The 26,605-nt window shown below is 44.6% G+C and overlaps 2 protein-coding genes across 2 annotated transcripts in view; one reads left to right on the forward strand and one right to left on the reverse strand.

Annotated features, from left to right (window-relative positions):
* peli3 (pellino E3 ubiquitin protein ligase family member 3) overlaps positions 1 to 11,880 on the reverse strand; it is a 27,066-nt gene extending 15,186 nt beyond the window's left edge. The window contains exons 1-4 of the mRNA XM_062516719.1: positions 11,495 to 11,880; positions 3,723 to 3,923; positions 855 to 984; positions 246 to 347 (exon numbers count right to left, since the gene is read on the reverse strand). Of these exons, the coding sequence (XP_062372703.1) occupies positions 246 to 347; positions 855 to 984; positions 3,723 to 3,895 (405 nt within the window). The 5' untranslated portion in view covers positions 3,896 to 3,923; positions 11,495 to 11,880. The remainder of the gene's footprint in view (positions 1 to 245; positions 348 to 854; positions 985 to 3,722; positions 3,924 to 11,494) is intronic.
* Positions 11,881 to 12,704: 824 nt separating this feature from the next.
* On the forward strand, positions 12,705 to 23,771 carry rce1a (Ras converting CAAX endopeptidase 1a). Its single transcript, XM_062516431.1, has 8 exons — positions 12,705 to 13,032; positions 13,659 to 13,761; positions 15,537 to 15,620; positions 16,194 to 16,272; positions 16,562 to 16,729; positions 18,305 to 18,376; positions 18,623 to 18,685; positions 19,163 to 23,771. Exons 1-8 carry the CDS (start codon positions 12,866 to 12,868, stop codon positions 19,387 to 19,389), a joined length of 963 nt encoding a protein of 320 aa, XP_062372415.1. The 5' UTR covers positions 12,705 to 12,865; the 3' UTR covers positions 19,390 to 23,771.
* The last annotated feature ends 2,834 nt before the right edge of the window (positions 23,772 to 26,605 follow it).

Genomic DNA, 26,605 nt, shown 5'->3' on the forward strand with positions numbered 1-26,605 from the left:
ACATTTCCCGCACGTTGGCTTTTTCAACTGCTCTCCGTTAAAAATGGCACGTCTCATTGCCACTACTTCTGCAAAAAGTTCACTGTGTACTCTCTCTTAACTGTGATGATTACAACACTATTAGGCTTCTTAGAAACTGCCTTTTGTGCTTGCCATTGTATTTCTGTTTGCATGTTTCTTTGGAAGACTGAGGGAGCGCTTTGCTAGCTTGCCATGTTCTACTTGCAGAAGGCTGAAGGGCTCACCTGGAACATGTCTGTGTTGGAGTCATGTGTGTACTCCACAATCACCGACTGACTCCTGGACAACGTGTAGGAGATACTGTGCTGGCTTTTGTTGCTAAGGGCCTGTGAAAACACACACATACACACCCACCCACACCCACACACGCAAACACACACACACACACACACACACACACACACATTATGTAACTACTTCCATTTCACACAACAGAGCAATGTTGTAATATCAGTGTTCTGCATTGTTTAAAAGCTCCATGAGATGAATGAGGCTGTTCGCAGTGTTAAGCGTTATGCAACACCACTCTGGTGTGCTGCTGTGGGCGCGTTAGGAGGACTTAGGCTACGGATGCGGGGAACTCTGCAACACTGAGCTTTTTTTTTTTTTACCACATATAACAGCCTTCGCCACTTTATAACAAAGTCATGTAATAATCTTGAATAAACTGTCAGCAGAAGATTTTGAAGGTTAACTGTTATATAACACATTTTATATCTTTATTTATGTTATATAAAATCAATGACTTCTGCAATAAATTATGTTTATTTAAAATAAACAGTCACTCAGATGCTGGTTAGAAGGTCATTCAGTCCACTTCCTTGACCTCTCACCTTTGACACCAAGGGGGTGGAGACGTTGTGGATGACGTCCGGTTTGACCCCGTTGGCTTTGGGGCGCTTGTAGAGGGCCAGCCGACTCCTGCGGCGACCCTTGTCCCCATTGGCCAGTGACCCATTGTGCCTGGGCAGAGGAGACAGGAGGAAGACCCGTATTTAGACTCAGGCAGCTTGCTGTGTCCAAACCAACTCACACACACACCACACACACCACGGGGGAAACAGAAGATTTGCCCATGTGCACTTATTTTCATCTGACTGTCACATGTTATCATTGCACAACAACATTCTCTCCCAGTAGACACGGAATCATGAGGACGCAGCGACGCAGACCACCACAGTACCAAGTGTTAGAGTCTTGATGCGGCCCTGGCGTTGCGTAACTTAGAGCCCAGTCATGTGGAAGAGTGCTGTGCCTACTGACTCTGCCCTCGCTATGGCACACGAGCGCTGTGTGGTCTGGACTCAGTGAGTTTACTGGACGCTGACCTCTCGCGCTCACACTGACCATGCCTCGCTTGTGTAGGGTGGACATCAGCCCAGCGATGGCAGCACTGCGAGCCCTGACTGCCCTTGCTGTGCTGTGCGGTGCTGTGGTGCGGTGCTGTGGTGTGGTGTGGTGTGCGCTGAGCGAGATGACTCGGGCGAATGAGCGCGATGACTGTGCTCCGCGGAGGGGGCACGTGGCGCTCCACATGCCCCCTTTACTCCACTCACACACCAGCCGGCTCTCCAGCTCCTCAGCCATGCACAGTGCCCCCATCTCTCCATCATCCCTCTCTCTAGCTCATCAGCTCTCTCTCTATCATCTCTCCATCTCTCTCTCCATCATCCCTCTCTCTAGCTCATCAGCTCTCTCTCTATCATCTCTCCATCTCTCATCATCTCTCACATCACTCTCTCAATCGCTGTTACTCTCTCTCTCTCTCTCTCTCTCTCTCAAAATCTCTTCCACTATCTATTCATCTTTCTCTGTCCATCTCTCCCTCTATTTCTCTCTCCACCCTAAATCTCTCCATCTTGCCATTTCTCTCTCCCTCTCTCTCCATCTCACTATTTATTCTCCATCGCTCTTTTTATTTCTCTCTCCCTTCGCTTCTCCATCTCTGTGACTCTCTCCATCTCTTCAAGCTGCAGGGATGCGGTTCACGTCGGGTTCAGAGAGAGAGAGAGAGAGTGTGTGTGTGTGTGTGTGTGTGTGTGTGTGTGTGTGCGCGTGTGTGTGTGTGTGTGTGTGTGTCTGCGGCCGCGCTGCACTCTGTTTTAATTACATCAATAGGGAGCGAGGCCACTCTCAGCACCCTCCACTACCTGGGCTCCCGATCGATACCTGAGGAGCTCAATGAGGAACGTCTCTCTCTCCCTCTCTCCTATTCTCTCTCTCTTATTCTCTCTTTCTCCCCCTCCTCTCTCTCACCTCTCTCTGTACTCATTCTATCTGTCCCAATCTTGCACTCCTCCTCTCTCTCCAACTATCTCTCCATCTCTGACTAACCTCTCTCTCTGTCTTGCCATCTCTCTCTCTTTCTCCATCTGTTCCAATCTCACACTCCTCTCTTACACTCTTTCTTCTACCCTCTCCCAACTCCTCTATCGCTCTTCTCTTCCCTCCATCTCTCTTTCTTCCTCCTTTCTCCCTCTCTCTTTTCCAGTGGACAGTGTCCAAGTCCAACACCAGACACGGACACAGAGCCCACCAGAGGCTGCTTTTGTGAGCTGCTGTGGAGAGAGGAGAAGAAGAGGACATCGTCCCTCCTCCTCTCAAATCTGGAAGCATGTGGGTATTTCCCGAGACGTTCTAAGGGACTTTGATGTTTCACACCACCCAAAACGGATTATCACTTTTCCCTGCGTCACCTGACTCTGTTTTAGACACCAGACAGACACAGACACACACACACACACACACACACACACACACACACACACACAACTAGGCGGCCGTGCGGGTGCAAAAAGCTACACCGATGCGTGCCCCATGATTAAATCTTAATCCAATTCGCGCCCTAATTAAACGAAACTCTCTTATTTATCACAGCGATCTGGGCGAGGAGACGAGCACTGCATGCTAAACACGTTGCATCACAGAGGCCTACACATGGAGACGCACAGAGCCGGATTCATTTCCCCACCCCATTCATTTACTGCTCACAGGCTAGGCCAAGGTAGTGAAATTCCATCTTGGCTGTGGGTCAGAGAACATCAAAGAAGGGACGGCATTCAAGGCAGAGTAATAAGAAAACATCACATGGGGTTCACATGGTTATCATGTTGGAACAGTAGGCTATCTGAAGTATAGTTTGTACACGGCGGTTCATTTCCTGCTTTATATTTGGTTATGATCAGATAACATCCTGAGCACAACCTGGAACTCGTGATCTTCCTCATGGGCAACACAAGCTTGAAACATAAAAGCACGTGTGCTATTGACTTAGGTTACACGGCTAGACTCACACTGCTAATATCTGAAGTGAATCAACACAAGAATACATAAAACATGAACATTGTGTGAATGTAGCCTTCAGTCTGAACTTTTGAGACATTTCAGGGGAAAATATGTAAACGCCAAATGAAAAGTGGAGTAGAGTAGAGAGAGTATAAAGTTGAGAGAGTAAAGAGACAGTAGAGAGAGTAGAGACAGTAGAGAGAGTATAGAGACACTGTAGAGAGAGTAGAGAGAGTAGAGAGAGTATAGAGACACTGTAGAGAGAGTAGAGAGAGTAGAGAGAGGGTGGCACAAGAGACCAGCACACAGATCAAAGGAGGGCAATGGGAGAATGGGGAGACTGGGTGAAAAGTGAGGATGGACGGACACACACACACACAAGACGGGTCGGACACGGACGGCGGTCAGCGACTCACCCCAGGACGATGAGCTCCCCGTACTTGACGGGCTCCTTGTCCCCGGGGAAGAGGCTGTCGTGGGGCTGGGAGCCGGAGCCCAGCGGGGGCGAGGCCTGGCTCTTGTTGCAGGACGGCCGCAGCTCCAGAGACGGAGGGGGACACAGGGCCTCGGAGCTCCCCTCCAAAACCATCCCCACTGCACTCACCGGGGACGCAACGCTGCAGGGACAAGCAACAGGGGGTCAGATACGGCACAGAGACAGAGAGACACACAAGTCAAGTCAAGTCACATTTATTTAGATAGCACAGAGACGCAATGTAATTGACCCAAAGTGCTCAGACACACAGACAGAATAACAGGCAGATAGATAGATATAGAGAGAGGCAGAGAAGAAAAAAGATGAAGGGGGAAAAGATTATACAGAGACAGAGGCAAAGTGAGAGCTGAAAGAATGAACAGAGGAACTGATGGAGAGAGACGGGAATTGATGGAGAACTGGAGAGGGCTAATAACAAAGACAGAGAGAAAGAGGGAGAGAGAAAAACCGGAGGGTTGACATCGCATGACATGGATGGAAGATTATTAGGAATTAGGGATTTTATCACTCGCCTCCGACTGCAGTTGGAGAATCTGCAGATTCACATCTATCTGCACCCCCAACCTCCCCTTAAGGCAGCATACTGTAGGCTTCTCTCTCTCTCTCTCTCTCTCTCTCTCTCTCTTTCTATCTCTGTGCAGACACCACCTGCCATTTGCATCTCCCATCGCCAAATATGGCCACACACACACACATTTGCAATGAGGAGGAAATCTAAGGTGCTTCCTGTGCCAGGTTAGCATTTAAGCACGTCATTAAGCTGATGCACTGGCACACTGACCTCTGTATGAAGAGAGGGAGCATTCTACCCCTGGGCTCCCTAAAACGCCCGGCTATTCAGCGCTCCATGGTCGTCAATATCGCACGCCACTGGCAAAATAGCCTAGAACAAGAGATGCTAGTTTCGCAGGGCTTTTACACTTAACAATGGGCCAGGGAATCAATCGGCAATCTGTCACTGTGTAAGATCTTTAACGAATCCCAGGGGGATGCAACCAATCTCCGAACATGGTGTCTGTTGCCGGAGACGACTGCGGTCGCTGATAATGGTTTGCTTTCTTTCTTCGTAATAGGGGTTTATGGCGGTGGCATTTCAAGGTTTTCGATCTGGGCTATTAGGAAGAACCGCGCGCGCGCCTTAGACCTAAAATATGACACAGTAGTCAGTGATTATGGAAGGATTTGTTTTCGCCTCTGAGAATCACCATCAGAATTTGGTGAACACTAATCTGATTTGACTCTGGCAGCTTTGACATTCTGCGCAAATCTAATTTGATCGGCCTCTGGTAAACAAAAGCAGAAATACGAGCAGAACAAAATAGATTGGCCCTTTTTCTGGGCCTCAAGTGCCACTAGTCATGTGCCGAAATGAAACGGCCCGTCAGCCCCCTTAAATGATCTTTCAGAGCCAAGATGAACGCCAGTCATGGAGCTTATTGACCATAATATTGACAGTGCTCTCTCTTTGTGCTCCGATGATGGCTGCCTTCAATACAACCTGCCTGAACCTCAGGCCCATAACAGGCAGATACTCTCCACATTAAAGATGAAAAGATGCCACTGCTCGACCTGTGGACAACTCATTTCAGTTCTATTATGACTTTCATTGATTGGCTTACATGGACAAGGAAAGAATAGGAGGGAGAGAATGGATGAAAGAAGAGAGGAGAGATTGTTAGAGTAGGGTGGAGAGAGAGAGAGAGAGAGTAAAGAGAGGAGACAGAAACAGATAAAGCAAGCGATGCAGGTGACGCAGGTGGGATGGAGGAAAGAAGGGAGGGATGGGGGCAACTAGAGGTGAAAGGATATGAGAAGGAACGGGGGAGAGGAGAGGACAACGAGGGAGGAGAGGAGAAAGTGACGAGCTGTCCTGACCATAGTGCTCTGGGCATCTGTGGAGTGAAGGACGGAATGAAAGAGTGAAAGGAGGAGAGATTGAAACAGATGGAGGAGAGAGGCTTGGAGCACAGACTGCTACGTTCTTGTGTGTCTGTGTGTGCAATGCATGTGTGTGTGTGAGTGTGTGTATTCATGCCGTGTGTGTGTGTGTGTGTGTGTGTGTGTTCATGTGCACGTACGTGTGTGCAAGCTCTCGTAGAGGTTTGGCAGGGTGATGGATTGCCTGTTCTGTGGCACGCACTTTCTAATCAACCCACTGCCATAAACCTGGGGAAGATGAGAGAGAGGAACGGAGGGAGAGAGAGAGAGAGAGAGCGGGTGGGTGGAGGGGGGGATGAAGCAGACAGAGGGAGGGTGGGGAAATAGATTGAATGAGGGCGAAGAGGAAGAGGGAGACAAAACACACTGAAAGACAAAAGGAAGACAAAGGGAGAGGATCACAGATGAAAACACACATATGGTGACATCAACCTGCCAGATCGGAGGTGCTAAAAGCTAATATGAGGATTAACTTGGTTTGTTGTGTGGCCATGGGACTAATAAGCGATAGATAGACCCGAGGCTCAGTGTGGATTAGGCTGCTTTTGTTTTGCCCCTGTGAAAGTATTATCACGTTCATCCGGAAAACTCTCTTCTCTTCTCCACCCTGACTCTCAAAATGTCTCTTTCTACCTCTCTTTTACTCCCACCATCCTCTCTCCTCCCACTGCAGAGTGTGTATGTGTGTGTATGTGTGTACATACATGAGTGTGTATGTGTGTGTGTTTGTATGTGTGTGTGTGTGTATGTATGTGTGAGTGTGTGTGTGCATGCGTGAGCGTGTGAGAGAGAGCGTCGATGAGAAGAGAGAAAGAGAGAAGAGTGGAGTGGAGAGGAGAGATGAATATGAAGATGAAAGGGCAGAGACAGAGAGAGAGGGGGGAGAGATAGATAGAAAGAAAGACAGATAGAGAGAGGGGGAGAGATAGATAGAAGGAGAGACAAAGAGAGAGAGAGAGAGGGGGAGAGTACTCTTCACTTCATCTGTCTCCATCAAGTAACAAATGAACAGAAGGCTAAAAATACACGCAAGGAAATGATCCGTGGAATAAATCATGAGGCCTCGTCTGTGGCCATTGCACTGAAGCTCTCCCCTCCTATTCGGCCCCTCTGAATATTTAACAACTTCAAGATGTCTGCAGCCACCTGCTACACCGAGGAACCCGGCAACACTAGGCATCGATAACTTAAAGCACACGTCAGTCGTGTGGTAGTACTGGTTGAAGCAACAGCAACACACAGGCTATTATTGAAGGTTGTACTGTTATTGACTCAGTGTGCTGGTGCTGACATGTGGAAGGAAGACATAGTTGGTGGTGGTTGAATTACTGTCATGGTTCAGTGGTAGTAGTAGTATATGAACAGAAGTACAGAGATAGTTGTGGTCATACCACAAGTACTGATACTTATCACTCTATTGCGTATTTTTGATTGTGTATTTCTGTTTGTGTGTGTCACTTCAAAAGCGTCGACGTGCTGAAATTATTTTTAAAGGCAGACTACAATGTTCATCCAGATCCAGAAATGGAATTTGGTTTCTCGTTGGTTAATATTGCGTGACATGGGTAGAGGTGTCGCTGTCGCCTGATTGCTCTTGTTTTGGTCAGTGGAGCAGCAATCCATGGTTAGCGTAGCTAGCGTGAGCCGCAGTGCATTCAGGGAGACACAGCAGAGGAGCCCAAGGCAGAGGTGAATAAATGACACAGGGGGCCAGCAGCTGCAGGAGCATCCACCACAGAGTTAGCTTCTCCACTCTCATAACAAGGCACATGAGCACAGAGAACATTTGTATTTCAACAATAGCACAACCAACATGCTGTACCTGGTTAATTAACTCTTAATTAAGTCTGTGGCTATTTTAACGTTTTATATTAAAGACTAACTCGTTTTACAAATGTGCAGTTTCCCCTTACAGACACATAGCTCTGGAGCCCCGCTTACTATAATGGCAATATTGCTGGTTAGGGCCAGAGCAGGTCACTTTCAACTGCGGTGGTCAGGTATGTGTCCCTTTAGTTGTGCTGAGCCTGGAGGGCCCCTGTCTGGGTGAGAGAGAACACAAACAACACCCTCTATGGCCACCGCTAGCACACACTGAGGCACACACAGAGAGGGAGAGAAAAGGAGACAGAGGGAGAGAAAGTGAGAGAGGTGGAGAGAAAATGAGAGAGGGATGGAGAAAAGACAGAGAGTGATAGCAGAGCAGGAGGAGAGTGGCAAAAGAATGGGCAAAGAAAAAGGCTGGGAGGTTCAGGAAAGAAAAATGACAGAGGATGAAGGATACAGCCAGTGCAGACAAATAGACGGCTGCCAGTGGAAGGTCCAGGCAGCCTGGCATCCTCCTCTCCTCTCCTCTCCATCTCTATCTCACATCCTCCTCTCCTCTCCTCTCTTCTCCATCTCACATCCTCCTCTCCTCTCCTCTCCATCTCACATCCTCCTCTCCTCTCCATCTCACATCCTCCTCTCCTCTCCTCTCCATCTCGCATCCTCCTCTCTTCTCCTCTCCATCAGTGCAGCAGCACAACCCTCCCAGCTTCCCTCCACACCAAACAGCAGGCCACTAACATTCAGTGACAGCCATCAATCTGACTAATTGGATACCCAGTCCCCCAACAGGCCTCCACCTCAAGCAGTCTCCAGTCAGATTCTAACTATAGGTTCAATCTATTTAAATTAGCATAATGTATTGACAGAATACACAAATCAAAATATGATATACAGTAAATTCTAAACATGATTAAAAAGATGATGCTAAACATAACAGGTGGGGATATGGCCTGAGTCAGGCAGTGTGATACCTAGAAATGACATTTCAATTGAGTTCCTATTTATAAAGTCTGATTGGGGGGATGATGAACTGTATCCTCTGTGTGTTGACATGGAGTCAATTAATAATAGAAGTGGAATCATTAGCGGCTGCTGGCCACATGTTGAGAGACAGGCTGATGAGATGCCAGGTAACAAAAGAGATGTCACTGCCATGACACACGACTGTGGCCTCACACCACCGCTGGCACTTGTGGCCCTCTTCAGACTGTTTGCATTCGCTCGCATGTGCAGTGCAGCCTAATTGGCGGCCTGTTGCGCCGTCCCATATGAAAGGCAAATATTTTCCGCTTCCTGCTCCTTGTTTCATGTTTGAACTACAAAATGATATGCAAACATCTCAGCCGAAGCGGCCCTGCTGGGAATTGCTCAGGAGTCATCTGAGGTAGTGGGTTTAGCTTAGTCAGAGGCTGTTGCTGGAGCGACTTGAGGGTAGCGAGAAAAAGGGCTTTATCTGTGTGTGTCTGTTTGGCGAGGCGTCGTACTCTTTCGCGATGCCTCCTCCCGTTCTCATCTCGGTGGGAGCGTGGGAGACAGCGGACGCGCCATGCACAGGCCTGCAGAGTTCAAAAAGTCGCTATCGCAGAAAGCTACACTTGGTCATAGCTGTGGTCACAGCTGATGCAATCTAGACCGGGCCTCCTCTTAAGACCTTGTTTTGAAGCACTTTCAAACTGCAAAAGGTCTGACCTGTTGACTGTTATCTCCGCTTAAAAGGCCTTGCACTGAGCGGTGCATCTGACAAGCAGTCCCTGAACTCTCTATCCAGAAAGGTAACTGGTGAGAGAGAAAGTGTCATTTTTGGAAAGCTCTAGTAGTTGAGTCGTAGTAACAAAGAGAGAGTGCGCATGAAACCTGCTTTTGTGTGCATGTGTGCAGTGACTCAACTGTAATCACTGTAGAGCTACCCTGCTTCTACCAGCTGTCAGGAAAGCGCGGGTGTGCTCTCGTAACATCACAGATTCAGACCAAAAATATGCTGATGCCAGTTGTTGAGCAAGCTTCAAAAGAATGATCATTTCCTGGCACAATGAATGAAGGCTAACTACAAACCATATGTTAGTCCATACATTTTATGTTGGCTCCTCCTAAAAAGCATGACAACACAGAAATTATAAAGTCAACCATAGGAAACCTATACATTCATCTGAGGTATGCTTACATAGCTATCCGCAGATGAGTGGTATGGGTGAGTGGTAAAGGTCATAGGGGCCATCTGAGAGACAAGTATAGCCAATGGTTTACATTGTATTGTCTGTTTGATAAAGAATACACAGACCACTCTGGCTCTCTATGAGCAGAAGCACAGTTGGGCCTGGATCTCACTCCACTCTTCTAACTGTGAGGGACAGAACACCACACTTCTCTGACACTTACTCAGTTCATGATTATGTGTGTGTGTGTGTGTGCCAAACACAGGCTTGGGGGGTGAGTAAGCATCAGTCATTTGCTATTGCTGTGCATGGACAGGGCCTCGCCAATTGTGGCCTACAGTATACTATAGTGTGTCCTTCCACAGTCGTGTTGTCTCCCCTACTATAGCCTACACATTACGCTTCTATTCTCGTGGATAAAACGGGGTGAAAGGAGCGAATGAAACTGCAGCAGATACAGAAACAGAAAACCAGCTGCCTCGCGAGGGGGTTGGCTAAAGCTATTAAATACGCAGCAGGCTAGCAGCAAGGCACTTACACATGCAGCCAGATGCACAGCATGGGGTGGAAGACCACAATCAAATTATGAATTAGCAACTATGCTAGATTTGATCATGTCAGTAATGTACAGCTCTTTTTACATGTCAGGCCATAAGGAAATCCATGTTTTTAAGCGAACGTGTCGCACTGCTTAGTGTTAAACTGCAGTGAGAATAATTTCTAAACTGATGTCAAGTGAGATGATCACGCTGCGCTCGAGTCGTGAGCCTCTGTTGGTCATAATAAAACTATAGTTGACCTTACAGAACGAGTGTTTGTTAGGACGAAAACATATTGTTGCCTTTAGACCCATGTCCATTTCAAGAACTTCCAAATATGTGGGAGTTCTGATGGCCATTTTGCAGTTGCGCTCAGTGATCCCAACCATAAAGCATTTGGATATCGCTTCCAAACGTCTTTCCCACATGACATCTCTCCATAATCCAGACAACGAAGATGCGTAAAATTATATGTGAAGGTTTGAATTAAGTAGCCGTAATCAAACTTATCACACTTTTCACGATTTCCACCGCCGTTTATTTCTCCGATTTGTGCACATCATGGCTGTTTCAGCGCCTGATACTCTCAGCGAACAGATTGCAGCGAATTGCGTCTCCTTCAGTCACAGCAGAGATGGAGGATTACAAGCACTAACGGGACGCAGTCGATGGAGGTATCGGCCTTCTAGTGGATCGTAAACTCAATACGAATATATTGCTTTCACTGGGTGTAAAATACAGACTGTAGCCTAAGGTAAAACACTCGTAAAATGTTGAATGTCCTACGGTCATTTAAATAGCGTAACCTAAGTAAATACCGTATCGCAATAGGGATGCTTTTAATACTACAAACATGGATTATATCATTAAAGAGGGATGACATTGCCTGAAATGCGTAAACGACACTGCGGTAATATTTTACTCAAAATATAGGCAACGCGCTTTAAAATGACAACGAAATGAGGATATCAACAGTATCGACTATACAGAGCACAGCCGCCTTAAAGGCAGCACAAGGGATTCCGCTGTTCAGACAGATGATAAATAGCAGACTACAAGTCGATGAAAGATACCACATAACCAAACAACACGTTGGATTCTGGTAAACACCGCGTTTTCAACGCAACACACAAAACGGTGGGGATTTCCAAACACTCCCCGCAGCTATCCTCGAGCCAGAGCGCACAGGCAGGCACTGCACTTGAACAGGTAGCCAAGATAAAGATAAATACCCGCTGATGTTTGCGATGGAGGACCCTTTGACGTAGATTTCCTTGGACTGTCAATCCCCGTGCGGCCTCAACCCTGGGCGTTGTGCGGTAGAACCATAACCCACGAAGATAAGTTTTATGGCACGGTCACTACACCCAGCGGGTCGCATCGCCTCTCCGTTGTCATCGGCTGCACGGATGTGCGATGGTAAGCTACTCCTCTAGGAGACTAATCGTGGTCCAGACAGCCCGTTGTCACGCCCATCTCTCGCACTCTGAGTGAAAAAATGCATAAAAAGATCAGATGTGTTTTTTTCATCCCTCGCCCACATAATGCGTCTCCGCGGTTGGTCAGGATTCCACGATTCTTGCGTAAACCCGCCCTCGTGCACGGCACCGTATTCAAGATGCGCAACGTTTTCCTGCGTTTTGAAATCAACAGCTATTTGGGGGAGTGTTCACAGCACGATGTAAACCCAAATTTTGGCTAAACATTCTTTCTGTTCCCCCCCTTGGTTTTAAACAACAAAGGTGAAATAGTGACACCCAGCAATTAGGCATACTTCCAGTTCAAACCTTACCACAAACATTACTTATTTTGAACACACCTGGTGCTTCTGACCATTTTGGAAAGGCCTACTCATAAATCAATTGATCTTTTGTTCTGTTCATAGTCTACTGACAGGACATTTAATCCAGAATCTTGAGTACCCAGGAGATCCAGCTATTACGTAACATGGGTCAACCACCTTCCTCGGCTGTTTTGAGACATTGGTTTTAAGAATTATGACAATTTCTGAATTTAAACGAGACGCTAGGCCTATATATTTTACTTAATCCTAAATCAGTAAAGCAAACGTAAAGCACATACTACAATTAGGCCTAAGCTATTTAACACAATGGAACGCCTAAGCTTACACTATCAATGTTCGTTTTCCTTAGGTATTAATTTGAAAGTAGGCTATATTAGTGTTAGTGGGATAAAATTCAAAGACGAGAATGAGAGAGAATTAGACACATTCGACTTTCTGTAGCTGTGCACAGATCCGGATGAACGGGGTGCATGCTGGACCTATGCACAATGCAAACATGCCTTGTGCTAATTTCAACATGCATCACGTTCAGCCAAGATCTGCGCAGCGCTGCAGGCAATCGAACAAGCCTTATTTGTAGCCTTTGACGTAAATAAAAATAGACGCCATGTGCTGACGTCATTCTATGGCGCCAAAATGCCAGCTACGGTTTATGTAGCCACAGAGGTTGTGCGTTTCTTTTTACACCTTTCATTTTGATTTTTTGGTTTACAAGTTCTTTCAGTTTACTTTAGACTTCGCTTAATAATTTATTTGCATAGTTTTTTTTAAGCCCGCTCTTCACCTTGTCCCCCCCGCCATGCCAGAGGATGAGTATTTGACGCCAAGTTTGATGTCAAACCAAATACACAGTGATGTTGGGTTTGTGCCTCCAGACGGACTATGCTGGGTGTCGGTCCTGTCTTGTTTGCTGCTGGCATGCTCGTATGTCGGAAGTTTGTATGTGTGGAGAAGCGACCTGCCAAGGTGAAATTATTGTAAATTTACTTTTAAATACAAGCCGCTAATCGATTTTGTACATTGACGTTGAAACCTGTCTGCGGCAGTGTTAGCTGCTAATACCATTTGCTCGTCAACACTTTAGCTAGGTGGTCAAAGTAACATAAATATTATGTTGACATATTTTGGATTCTACGAGATGTTTGGGAATCGGTCGACGTCTTGCAACGTTGAGCCTGTTATGGTCCATCTGCAGTGTTTTAACATTGACCAAGTGATCAGCGAAGCGTTTTCACCGTAACGAACGTTACTGAATGAACTAATCTTACAAATTGATTAGACTTAGCTAAAACGCCTAGCATTTTGTAGGTCGAGGTATTTTAAGCTGGTAAAGGTCTGTGCTTTGTGAAATCAGTAACCATTTGTTCTCTGTTTTTTCCCCCTGGGAAATAAGTTTAGTTCATCAGTTGAGTAATGACGAATGTAACCTTGACATAGGTTACTGTAGGCTACGATGTTGTCACCCATACTTAATAGTGTGTCATGTCAGTGTTATGATTTAGACATGTTACATGTCCTGTAATTTTGGGCTCCTGTGAACGTTTCCTGACTAGACTTTTGGGTGATTGTCTTCGTGTTTGGCTGAATTTCAGGGACCACCCGGCGGTCATCAAAAGACGCTTCACAAGTGTTCTCATTGTGTCAACCCTGTCCCCTGTGTTCGTGTGGACATGGAAAGAGCTCACAGGCGTGAGGGTAAGCTGTCCATGTCGTAGCTGTCCTTGGTAGCTTATCAATATCGGAAAGATTCTCATCGTAAAATCATGTACTGATACTATGATTTTGTTTCTAAAACACAAAATCAGATATAGTTGAAATGCTGTGTAAAATGCAAATAAAAACAGCAGCCTATGTGATAATCTGCAAATCACATAAACTGCAAAAAGGAATCAGTCAACGTATCAAATGACATGACTAGTATTGACCATGGAAAATATATGTTAATTTTGAATTTGATAACAGCAACACATATTAAAAAGTGTTGGGACAGGTCCAAGAAAAAGCTGTAAAAGTTGTGCAGTTATAATGAAAGCAAAAGGAGGAGTATATTACAACTGATCAGGGTAACTGGCAGCATGATTGGGTATGAAAAAAGAGCATCCCAGAAAGGCATAGTCTGAGATGTAGAGATATCCATCACTCTGTGGACAAACGATGAAACAGCATAATTATAATGCTTCTTAACATGACATTGCAAAGTATTTGAGGTGTTCATCATCTACAGTGTATAATATTATTGAAATATTCAGAGAAATCTTTGCAAACAAGATACAGAGCCAAGAAACAATATTAGATGGCCGTGGTCTTTTGGACCTCAGATGGCACTGCATTAAAACCAGACCTGTTTCTGTAATGACAATCATTGTATCTATGAGCACAGTTTGATACTCAATTCACTAGTGTACGCTTTACCATGCAAAAGAAGAAATTGTATTTAGAGGCGATACAGTAATACAATGGTCTTATCTGGGCCTGAGCTTGTTTAAAGTGGACGGAGGTTAAGTGGAAAAAGGTCCTGTGGTGCATGGGCTATCAACATGGGCTATTCTTTTTATGAGATCATGGACTTCTGGGCTAAAGAAGAGAGGGCCTATTCAACTATCCAACTCGTTCTATCGCTCAGTTCAAAACCCAGCATCTATGACATAAATGCAGAAAGTGCCTTCAGCATTGGCATCTTGCATATTATCTGGTAAGGCACACGATCAATTCTGAATGATGTATACAGGTTTTGAGCAACATACTGCCATCTAGGCAATTTATTTTTCGGAGAAGAAAATGTTGCACATATTTACACAGTATTTCTCCATTGAGGAAGAGTCCATTAGCTAAAATGCCCTGTCTGCAGTCCAGACCTGTCAAATTAGGTGCATCATGGAATGAAAAACATGATTAAGAATACCCCACACTGTTAAACACCTGAAATCCTATATCAGACAGGAATAGGACAACATTTATTTCTCAAAACTTTAGCAACTGGTCTCCGTTCCTAAACATTTACAGAATGTTGTTCAATGAAGAGGTGAAGCAGCACAGTGTAGATGCCTCAGTCGCAATGTTTTTTGAAATCAAATTCAAAGTGAACATTTTATTTCCATGAAATACTAAATGTTTTCATTTTCAACATTTGATGTCCTATTTGCAGCTTTATATAGGTTTGCGAAATTGCAAGATTTATATGATCACATTCTGTTTCATTTGCATTTTACACAACATCCCTAGCCTAGGGTGTGTCTAGATTTTCCAGGCTACAACATCCCAACTTTCTGTTGTTGTTGTTGTTGTTGCTGTAAATGTTACTCCACTACACTACAGACAGACAGATCTTTCTGTTGCTTTCAAAGTCAGAAAGAGAACATTGATGTGTGATGTGAATACAATGTGGTAGCCTAGCCTGATATCTCAACGGTGGCAGCAATTTGTTTGCAAATTTGTTTGCAAATTTTGAAATGGTCATTTTTCCTCCTCAGCCGGGGCCGTCTCTGTTGGAGCTGATGGGCATTCGCCTGGAGGGCCTGGTGCCAGCCATCATACTGCCCCTGCTGCTCACCATGGTGAGAGGCATTGCTTTCATATGCTGAGGGGTGCTTTAGCCACGCCAGGGATGAGGGGAACAAGCTAAACCTCAAATTAGAAGAAGATTAGAAGAGCTGCAGACTCCTTCCTTACAGTCCTTACAGCTAGGGCCCTTTAGATACAAACCTAAAGTTGAGTTCAGATGTGAATAGGCTATATGCATGGAAGGCTGTTCAGATACCTTGTTTGTTTCCGGTTCAGCGTTAGCTGTGTTGTAACTGCATTTTCTGTTATATTCTGCTCCTTACATGTTCACTCCAACACTGGAGATATGGTCTGCCCAGTAATACCAATTTCACATACACATACATCTTTTACATCGTAACGTGCTGATTCACTAGGTGCAACAACCAAGCAGGATCTTGTAGACACTAATTACATTAACAATAGCGGCAGGTTCAAACACACCTGGCTCCACCGGAAACACATGAGGCACCTGAACAGTCTTCTGTGAATATAGCCTGTTTGAGTGTATGGTGCCTTAGGAGCCTATTAGCTCCTTGAATTGAATTGGAGGTGTACAGATGACTTTGGTCCTCATCCCCACCCAGGTGCTTTTCCTGGGGCCTCTAATCCAGCTGGCCATGGATTGTCCCTGGGGCTTTATTGATGGCATTCGAGTGATAGTAGGTGAGGCCTCAATGTAATGTATGTTGTGTTGTGCATGTGGGTACAAGAATGTGTTTGTTGGTGTGAAGTAGATTCCGAATGTACTAAATATACGGTAGTGTGTTCTAATAAAGCAACTATTTCTACAACTGAAGAAATGTTTGTTTCTCGGTCTCTGCGCTCACTCATACATTGACTTTTTCTTCCTGCTTCTATTCTGCCTTTCATCTCTGTCCTTTGCACCCGTTCCGTATTCTCTCTCTCACACACTGTGTGTGCTTTTTCCCTTGTCTTTGTGTTCTGCTCTCAGATCCTCGTTTCTGGGCGCTGTGTTTGAGTGACATGCGCTGGCTGCGTAACCAGGTGGTGGCGCCACTGACTGAGGAGCTGGTGTTCCGCGCCTGCATGCTGCCCATGCTGGTGCCCTGTGCCGGCCCCAGCACCGCCATCCTCACCTGCCCGCTCTTCTTTGGCGTAGGTGAGTGGTTCTTTGTGTCTCTGTGTGTGTGTCTGTGCACCTAGTTGAATTTTGGGTATGTAATGTTTTAGGTTGTGGAGTTTCTAAATGCGTATTTTAGGTGTGTGTGCGGGTTAGACTGACAGAGGTACTATAGAACTGGAGAGTGTGAAGTGTGTGCTAGACTTCTGTAAGCTCAAGCCAGCCTGAATTTGCCCTGCCCACAACATTGGTGTTCAGGAAATTGTGTTTGGATCAGAGGTATTCGGGCCAGTCAAATCATTTGATGTGAGGATGGACAGATGCGCAACAGTGCCTAGTCATTCCCGTCACCCGAGCGCACTTGACTTGATTTTGTTTACAAGAAAAAGAGAAGCTAGATTCGCTATTGCAGCTGTTGTACAAGATATTGATGCCCCAGAATAGAAAATGCCAATTGAAGCATTTGTCAAGAAGAATGACGTTTTTGGCCGTTCTCCCTACGGGATTCACATATTTCGGGCCTCCGTTAAGTTGGCCTCCCATGTCGTTCAAAGATGATTAAAAACACTGCTATTCGTTTGTGCTGCACAAACAATCATTTTTATGGCAAAAGCAAATAGTGGTGCTTTTAATATGTTTTGGATGGCATGGGGGGCCAGCTTCACAGAGTTAAGCCTATCCAATTGTGCACAGAGGCATTTTTTCCCCTGTATTGGTTGAAACATGCCCCATAATCCAATCCAAATAGACTGACGCCAGACTCATATTTTGAATAGAGTTCCTATTTGTTTTAAGCTGCTCTTTTTATGTATGGAAATATAGCAATTGAGATGCAAAAATAAAACTCAATCTGAATCTGTCTAGCTACGCCAGGCTAAGACTTCTGCCCACATTTTCACAAACAAGCCAGGTACGAGCCACATTACTAATTGCAGCAGACTTTGTCATCCATGTGGATTGGCTGATCCTCCCAGTGGGAAATTCTCAGCTCAACCACCAATCCCCATGGATTACATCATTTGTGGCCATCAGTAATAAGGTAGCTAATTGGCTTGCTTGTGAAAATGTGGGCAGAAGTGGGCACATGTCAAAGGCCATTTTTAAAGATAGTGGTGGCCAACTGGGACCTTATCTGGCTGAAGCCAACCCTCCAAATCCTGGCCTCCTGGATTAGACTCTCTCTTTGATAAGTGTGTGTGTGTGTGTGTGTGTGTGTCCCACTGTCCCTCATTGCCTTCTCTTCCTCCTTATTTTCTCTTTGTTGATGAGCGTGCAGGAACAGGACATCCTAACATACCAATGTTAATGTGTGTTTATGCCACTCACCAGCCTCCCCCCTTCACCCTGCTTGTGTGTGTGTGTGTGTGTGTGTGTGTGTGTGTGTGTGTGTGTGTGTGTGCCACATCAACCAACCCCCTGAAGAGATTTCATGAATCATGCTGTGGCACCAGTGTGCTTGTGTTACTGCATGTTGCTTCATTTTGTTGATATATAAGTATATATAAATTCATGTAATATGAAATTAATATGATTTGAACAGAGTTAGAAATGTACGCTCCAATGGATGATTGGTTCTGTATGTGTATGTATTAATGTGTGTGTGTGTGTGTCCAGCTCATTTTCATCACGTGATTGAGCTGCTGCGATTCCGGCAGGGCACCGTGTCTGGGATTTTCCTCGCTGCAGGTAGGCAGGCCGCACCTTCACGCTGGCTCCTAGCCCTGTCACACCTGCACCTGCTCACACATTGTTTGCTTGTTTGTTTATTGTGTATTTGGAAAATAGCTTGAGAAATGAGCTTGTATGGGGTTGTAAAGGTTGTTTACTCCGAGATGGGTGTAACAATGTATTGAAAAACATGTTTCTGATGAGGGATTAGCTTCCCTTTCAGTGCGTAACTGATGGTAATCATTTTGTATGTTTGTCTTGCAGTTTTTCAGTTCTCATACACAGCAGTGTTTGGAGCTTATTGCGCCTTCATTTTCCTCAGAACTGGTGAGTATGTGTATAGACTTGAGAGGATATAATCAGCCTGTAACTTGAAGGAGGAACACCTAATAATTCCCATTAGTAGTTTCTCTATTAGTAGTAGGAACTGACACATTTCACTGCATTCTTTGCTTTGGTAATGATATGCATGTGACAAATAAAACTCCTTGTATCCTTGTATCTCACGAGGATCTTTTATCCTCCAAAACTGTTTTGCTTTTCATTCTTTTTTCCTGTTCTTTCATTCTGGTCTCTTCTCCTTCTGTATGCACTTGCCTTCTCTAACATGCCTCCTTTATGTCCTGTCTCTCTTTATACCCCCAACTCCATATTTTCTATTTCTCCTCACTGTTCTCCTCTGGTTGTGTGTGTTCCTTTGTAATCTCTCTGTTGTTGTTTTCCACATAAATGTCATCTTAAATCACACTCTCCAATACACACTCTCTCTCCCCCTCCCTCCTCCCTCCCTCCCTCCCTCCACAGGTCACCTGGTGGGTCCGGTGCTGTGCCACTCCTTCTGTAACTACATGGGTTTCCCTGCGGTGAGTGCGGCGCTGGAGCACCCCCACCGGCTGACGGTGCTGTCCTGCTACCTGCTGGGCGTGCTGCTCTTCTTCCTGCTGCTCTTCCCCATCACCGCGCCGCTCTACTACGGCTCCCCCACGCCCCCCTGCACCCTGGCCCCCTCGCTCGGCTCCATCTGCTCCTGAGGGTGGATGTGGGTGGGGGCGCTGGATGTCGGACATGCGGGTGGTGAGGGGGGGCGGGGTTTGGGTTGGGGCCTGCCCCCATGCCCATGCCCACACACACACACACACTCCCGTGGTCATCTCCATGGTCCCCTCAACTCATCACGTTCTTTTGACGGCCTCTTTGGCAACAGATTCCTCTTTTCCGTTGGTGTGCAGCCGGCCAGCCTGTCCATCTGCCTCCCCCCCTCAGCCTCTGGTAGGCCAGACCAGGACAGAGGAAGCTGTACATGTTTTCTTTTTTTTGTGTTTTTATTTCAACTCACACCAAACAAGGCTGCCTTTGTGGCCTTTTATTCCACTTCTGTCTGTCAGTCACAGGTGTTTGTCAGCCGTTATGTGAAACCACAGGTGAACAGGAGGAGGTGTAGGAGAAAATTGCAGAACAAACAAACCAACAAACGTTTTTCTGTAGGCTGTGTTGAGGAGTGTTGCTAAACATCACCACGCTTGTGACGTGTGTTGGAAAGTCAGCTAGTCTCTTGGGGAGAGGGAGAGGGTTCGCTGTTGGGTCTGTGTTCTCTGTACTCGTGTGCTGTAGCTCACGTCTGAGGGGTCTTGGGGTTTATAGTCCTTTTTTATTTGGGCAGAATTCCTCAGATGGCCCCCATCTGGCCATAAAGCCCACAGAAATGAGTTGTTCATGTCATGAAGCTGCAGGCTTTCCGGAGCTCGGGCAACACACACAGCTCTGCTTTAGGACTATTTTTGCATGAACAAGGAAGGATGTTGGCTTTTTTTTTTGGGCTCAAAATTGGGGCTGTCCAAAGCACTTCTTTTTCTGTTCTTTTTTCATCAACTCCTTTGCAGAAGTTAACTTTTTAACTGCGTTAAAAACTATTAACTGGCTCAGGCTTCTCACTGGACTGCTCTAATCAATAAGCTTGATCTATAACAACACCTGCTGCTGGTGTCCTGTCTCTTAATCTCATGGTCAAGTTCACCGCGTCTCTCGCCATGTGTTTCTCATAAGTGAGGCGCTCTTTGAGCCTGGCATTGCGACCGCCAGGGACCATACAGGGCAGTTTTATTAGAGGGGAGACATGACAGTTATGGAGCTTTTAAACCTCTCTTTGTGGTGTCTTGTTAGCCGTTGGCTCGCTACCCTTGTAGCACGCCTGAGAACCATTTCCCTCCACACGCTGGTGGAATCTCGTAGCAAATTGAGGATGAAGCATCATGTTCAATAAGACACTCTTGCTCTGTAGCTGCAGTGAAATAGTCTAGTTAAGGGTATCTGGGGTACAGAGCTCGGTCATACAGCCCATCCTCATGTCCAGCATTGAAGCCGCGAGGCCTCCACAGATCAAGGGCACAAGGTCAGCACAACAGCAGTATTGTTCAGCAGTGTTGCCACAGTGGAAGGAGCAATTCTTTGGGGTTTTGTTTGTTTTCCATGGGGTGCAAGTGCATGTTTGTCTTGTTTTAATCCTCCTGCTCTTGGGAGAAACTAAGAGGGAGGATGTACCGTAAGCCCAGGGCACATAAGGTCAGGGATTGGGTTTCTCAGGCCGTGGCTCAGCCCTGGGAGGTGAAAAATGCCCATCACCACCACATTGCATGCTGCTATATGTCGACACATGGATGTTCAAGGCTCACTTGTAACACACCAAAAAGATTCTACAGTACATATATATACCCACCTACAGACCAACATCTTCACCAAAGCTTTTGCTTGGCAGGTATTGGTTCTTACTTGCAGAACTCAAACGTGTGCCATTTGTTTTAGTTATTTATTATTTATGCAGACAGGCAGGTTTGGCCCTTGAAGGTAGCCGAGCCCTCTCTGTGAAGCAGAAGATGTGTGTATTGTGTGTGTGTGTGGGGCTCAGCGGAGAGTTCCCCAGCTTGTCTCACAAGAAAAACAAGCTCTTCTAAGCTCAGCTCTTAACACGCTGTCATCTGGCTACGTGACTTCCTGTGCGGTGGAAAAAAGGTGTCTCGTCACCTTGAATGTAAGCCCCACGGGCTGTGTCAGAAACAGCTGTCTGTCGCAAAGATGAGCGCTCTCTGACCATGTTGTGGCCTCGAGTCTTGCTTTAAACGCTCGTTGAGTAACTTGAGCTTGTGTAAGCTGTCAGTGTAAGGCAATTGGGTCTATTTTGTCAGTCACAACCTCAGAGGAAGTGAAAACAAGCATACTCTCGGATCGAGGTTTTAAGTTAAATGTTCCACTTAGTGTCACTGAGTGGAGTGGAACAAAAACGGAATCAAAACTCAAGTGGATTTGATGCAGTGGACGACCAAATGGAGACGTTTAGTCTCTCACTTCCTGCTAGTTCAGATGCAAGCGACGTTAGAGCGCATTTGTGGTTTTGGTGAGGCGAGAAAGGCAACCTGTGGAGTCACAGAGAGACCCAGAGCAATAACTTTTACAGACATAAAAAGGACCAAAATCAGGGATTCGTAAATGGGTGCCGTTGTGACTCGGGGTGTTTGCTGAACGCCACTGAAAGATTTTCTTGAGATGGTGTATGGTGTATGGCTGTTTTTTTTTGCCCTCACAAACTGATTTCATGCTAAGTAGGTTCTGTTTCTAGTTAAATTTCATAGAGTTCAAATCCACTCAGCTCCATGTTAAACAATCAGGGAATTCATGGCCGTGCACTCTCACAGGGAAAACCTCTTTCTCCAGTCACATTTTGATCCTCAAAGAATCAAAAGTGGTGTTTCATAGGGCTTGACCCCAATTGGTGGTAGAATACAAAATGCGTCTCGGTGTCGAGTCACTTCATAGCTCTTATCCGACTTTTGCCAGATCCACAATTGCATGAAGGCTTTTCACCCTCCTACAAATCTCTCCCAGAAGGGCCAACATTACGCAACCCCTAAGCTTACAACCTCACTGAAGCATAATGAAACCTGCAAGTTGAACAAATCCTTTGGTATATATACGATGATAATCCATCAATGCTGGCTAAGCATCTTTGACCGGAGAGCTTAAGAAGTGTGTAAGATGTACTGAAAGTACTGTACTGCAAACACTTGCATCATAGTCAATAGTATGTGACCTGGTAAGATGAAATGTTTTCCTCCAACTCCTTATAAACACTGATGTTATTGTGACTTAGGCACACTGAGCTTTATTGCAACAGGGTTGAAACATACAAGTTCACAGCAACAGTGGCAGTCTACTTCCTGTAACTGCTGTATGTTTACACTAGATGGCGCCATAGTACCATCTTGTTGTCACTTGTAGTTTTTTGTATATGTGTGCCAGTCAGGACCTTCTGGGTCTGTTTTTGTTTGTGTAGAGTAGCTAAGATGTTGTGATGAAATCTGTGGGTTTTGGAAATAGATTTACTCCAGGCAGTCATGATAACACAATTGGAAACGCTGAGAGTGTGTGACCATTGCATAGTCACACTGTCCCTTTGAAAAAAAGGTTGACCTTGTCCAAAGGACCTGTTCAAAAATCATGTGGCTGGCTCAAGATGGGAATACTGAAGTTAGAAGTTGTCGAGGTGAAAAAAAGGACCATTGTCATTAAAAGTTACCATCAGCTCACAACGTCCACCTGATTTATTTCATCCGTTAATTAACATGGGCATCTATTCTCTTTTACATCATTTTCCCTCGATGTAGACTTGAAGTAGATGTCAGAGTGTGCTGTCAGATGGAGCTGATACATTTTAGATGGCGTCCCACCGGCCTGATGCTTTGATTGACCGCTTGTCACTTGACTACTGCCCCTGTTCTGCACTTTTGTCCCAAACTTGAAGAGATTCAGACCACGTCCCAAGGCACAGATGAGAAACTTCATGACTCCTTTTTTTGTTATTTGGGCTAACTTTGTCTCTGAAAATAATGGGTCTTTCTGTCATTTCTTTCCATCTTGTCTTTATTTCACTCTTGAAAAGGAACTGCATTGCATTCAAGCCAAACAATTTTTGTGTGCTCAATATCAGATGCATCCAGTACCTGTTTAGATGCATCTAGAGCAATAGTGACATGTAGAATATATTTTTCTCTGACAAAAGGTAGCTATGTGCTATTTTAGTACACAAAACCACAACTGAAGAGCAGTGTAATATTTAAATTTAGGATTTCCTCAATACAGATGTTTATTGGCCAGGGTTGGTGTCTAATTTATGAATCTTTAGATGTTTATACTAAGGACTATATTTTATAATAAATCTATTTTGGAGGAGTGGATGTACTAAATATGCGTGCATGTTCATTGTTTATGTTTAAACTGCTGCCACATTTGAGTGCAACTTTTTTGGTTTAAAAACATACCAATGGACAGACATGTTTTATGACAATCTGTTTTTTGGTGGGTGGGGGGAATAGACTTTCAAACCACAACACAGAACTCTGCAATTTGTAAATAAAGGAGCAAATTTTATTAACTACCCTGTGTCTGTTATGTTCTTAATACTTGTGTTATTCTGAGATACAGTAATGAATTTCAGCTGTTGTGCTTAAATGCTGTCAGTCATTAGTAGCCTATCCGGCCTCATCCCTTGTAGTAGTAATGTAATATATTTCTGTTAAAATCTCTTCCCTGTTTAGTTTTTCAGACCCTCTGGATTTGGACTCCAGCCTACAACGGAGCCTATAGGCCTGAATTTATTGAATCATCAAGCAGACACTCCTGTTAAAGTAGCCTAACAGTTATCTTTTGCCCCATACTTCATAGCCACACAAAGGAGATGGTCCCTTCATTTACCCGAGTCTTACACATTCTTCTTAGGCGATATAAACAGATGTTCTATAATGAACTAAGCTTCCTCGGACATTGAGGTGAGTCTGAGCAAGAAGAGACCGGTGCAACCAAACGAAATGGCTGCTATTTGGGCTGGTAAAGAATCCTCACGGTCTTTACACAATGACAGTGAAGTGCCCTTGTAGTGTATGTATGGCTTGGTCCCGCACAAGCCACCTCTTCATTTTCTGAAGATATTTTCGAAGGTGAGCGGTGTGAGTGGCTCAACCCTGCCAGAAGTTCGAGACACAACTTCTTGTAAGTGTTAACTTTTCGTTGTGTTCTGCTTCTGTTACAGGCTAGGTCAGAGTTAGTAGCCTACAAACCAGCACCATCAGATAGAAAAATCAGATGGCCAGATAGGCCTACTGCCCGTCAGGAAAGGCAGAACAACGATTGGCAAAACACCAGCGGTGTAGTCCTTTCTAATTAGTCATTTATTTGTTTTTGTCCCGACACAGGCCAGTGACAGTGTAGGCTATTTGTAGCCTAACTAGTTATAATGTTAACATCACCACAAGAATATCGTTCAGTTTAGATTAATATGGTAGACCTGGAGAAGATGGGCCCATAACATCTTCAGCATTGTTTAAACTTTAGCAATAAACTTATTAGCAATAGACTGATAGGCCTATGTTAACCCTTATGTTATCCTTGGAGTCAATTTGACCCCAAGCAATGTTTAACATCATAAAACATATGGTTATTTTTTTTGTTTGTTTTGCTATGTTTCATGACTATTCCTCATTTGAAGGGTAGGCTACAACAGAGCATGACATTTGCACAATAATATGCTTTCAATTTACAAACACCAATATTTACAAATATTGGTGTTCCTTGGGGTCAACTTGACCCCAGCTGTATGAAACATAAGGTAAATGAATATTTTACCCATTATGGATATTATTATTGTAATAGTATGAGAACACATTGTTATATCATTATTACATACTGTATACCTGTATAGCACACAAGGGTCATTCCGCCGAATGAATGCCATTTGAGGGGATTATGTAGGCCTACATTTTAACACACAATTTTTACCCCAAAGCCACTTTTTGTTAACTAATGCTCACTGCATACTAACTAGGTGAAAATTCCAGGTACATGGTTCAGAACATAGGACAAACACCCTAAAACACTGAAAATCGGCCTTTTTATGCTGTCCCCGATGCTAAAATCTATATTTCACCATGAAATATTATTCCTAAAATCACTCTGAAAACTTCTTTTCTTTTTATTCTTATGTAGCCTACATCTATGCCACAACTATATGTCTAACATGTATTTTTCATAACAAATTTATATTTTGTTATTTAAAATACTAATTATAGGTGCGTCCCCAGGTTTTGACTCATTCCTGTTACCCCAACATATTTTCCCCCCTAAAAACATTGGAGTATTCAACAAATCACATATTTAGTTGAAAATTAGATTATTAAACCTTCTGAAGGCCAAAAGTAAGTTCTTTCATTTTTATTTCTTGAATATCTTATGAAATTGTACATTTGACAGACTCGGTCAATCTAAAATTTCTTTCCTGTTACCGAAATTATTTTTTAAAGAAACCAATAACATCAAAAAATATTGAGTGATATTAAAGCATTGGTATGTGTTCAATGTCCTCATGAAGTTAGACATCAGGTGGCCATACTTGCATATTTTATGCAAAAAACTCATTGCTGTTACTTTCAGTGCTGTTACTTTTACTAAGAATAATAGCACTGAAAGCCATACAAAAAAATAAAATAGTCCCTTGAGTTCGACCAAAACATTTTTGGATATGTGTGTTGATAGATTCTGTGAAAAAAAATCCAAAATAAAAAAAGTTTATTTTTGGAGGTTTTCCACTAGCAAATGGCGGATTCCACTCATTCGGCGGAATTTTGGCAGGACTGAAAAAGTCAAAAAGTGAAGCAACAGCCAGCCTTTGTGCTGCTGACACTGGATGGGCAAGATTGCCTGGCAGGTTTCCAGGATTGATAAAGGGGTGTGGGGGGTAGGATTTGTAGGGCTTTTGATGGTGGTTATAAAAAAAAAAACTGGGTAACAATATGAATTATAATCGTTTTCTGAGGGTTTATTTAGCTGGGGTCAAATTGACCCCAAGGATAACGAATGTCGGTAAGATTTGAGGGTAACCTAAGGGTTAATCAATGTATTGTCTCCCCCTCAGCAGGTTGCCAAATGCTTCATAGAGATATTGGGAGCAGTTATGCCATGATCGAAGGAGTCCTGAGAGAAAATGTCAAAGCCATCGTTCAGGTAATCACCCTAGAAGCAAAAGCAACTGTCTAAGAACTTTATCCTTGTGCTCTGTGCACCTTCAGCATTTCAGAACTAAATGGTAGCCTAGCTGTGATCTATGAGTGTTACAGTATGTTCTGTGTGTGTGTGTGTGTGTGTGTGTGTGTGTGTGTGAGCAACTTCGTTTCAATTCACACTCAACTAAACATGACTGTGATGCTG

The sequence above is a fragment of the Sardina pilchardus genome, chromosome 16, assembly GCF_963854185.1.
Source record: "Sardina pilchardus chromosome 16, fSarPil1.1, whole genome shotgun sequence".
NCBI classification, from domain to species: Eukaryota; Metazoa; Chordata; class Actinopteri; order Clupeiformes; family Clupeidae; genus Sardina; species Sardina pilchardus.

What these genes read in the sequence shown, in the direction of transcription:
- rce1a (XM_062516431.1), top strand. Translation starts at nt 12,866, where the DNA reads ATGCCAGAGGATGAGTATTTGACGCCAAGTTTGATGTCAAACCAAATA. An exon ending in TGCCCCTGCTGCTCACCATG is followed by an intron (nt 15,621 to 16,193) that starts GTGAGAGGCATT and finishes ATCCCCACCCAG; the next exon opens with GTGCTTTTCCTGGGGCCTCT. An exon ending in CCCGCTCTTCTTTGGCGTAG is followed by an intron (nt 16,730 to 18,304) that starts GTGAGTGGTTCT and finishes GTGTGTGTCCAG; the next exon opens with CTCATTTTCATCACGTGATT.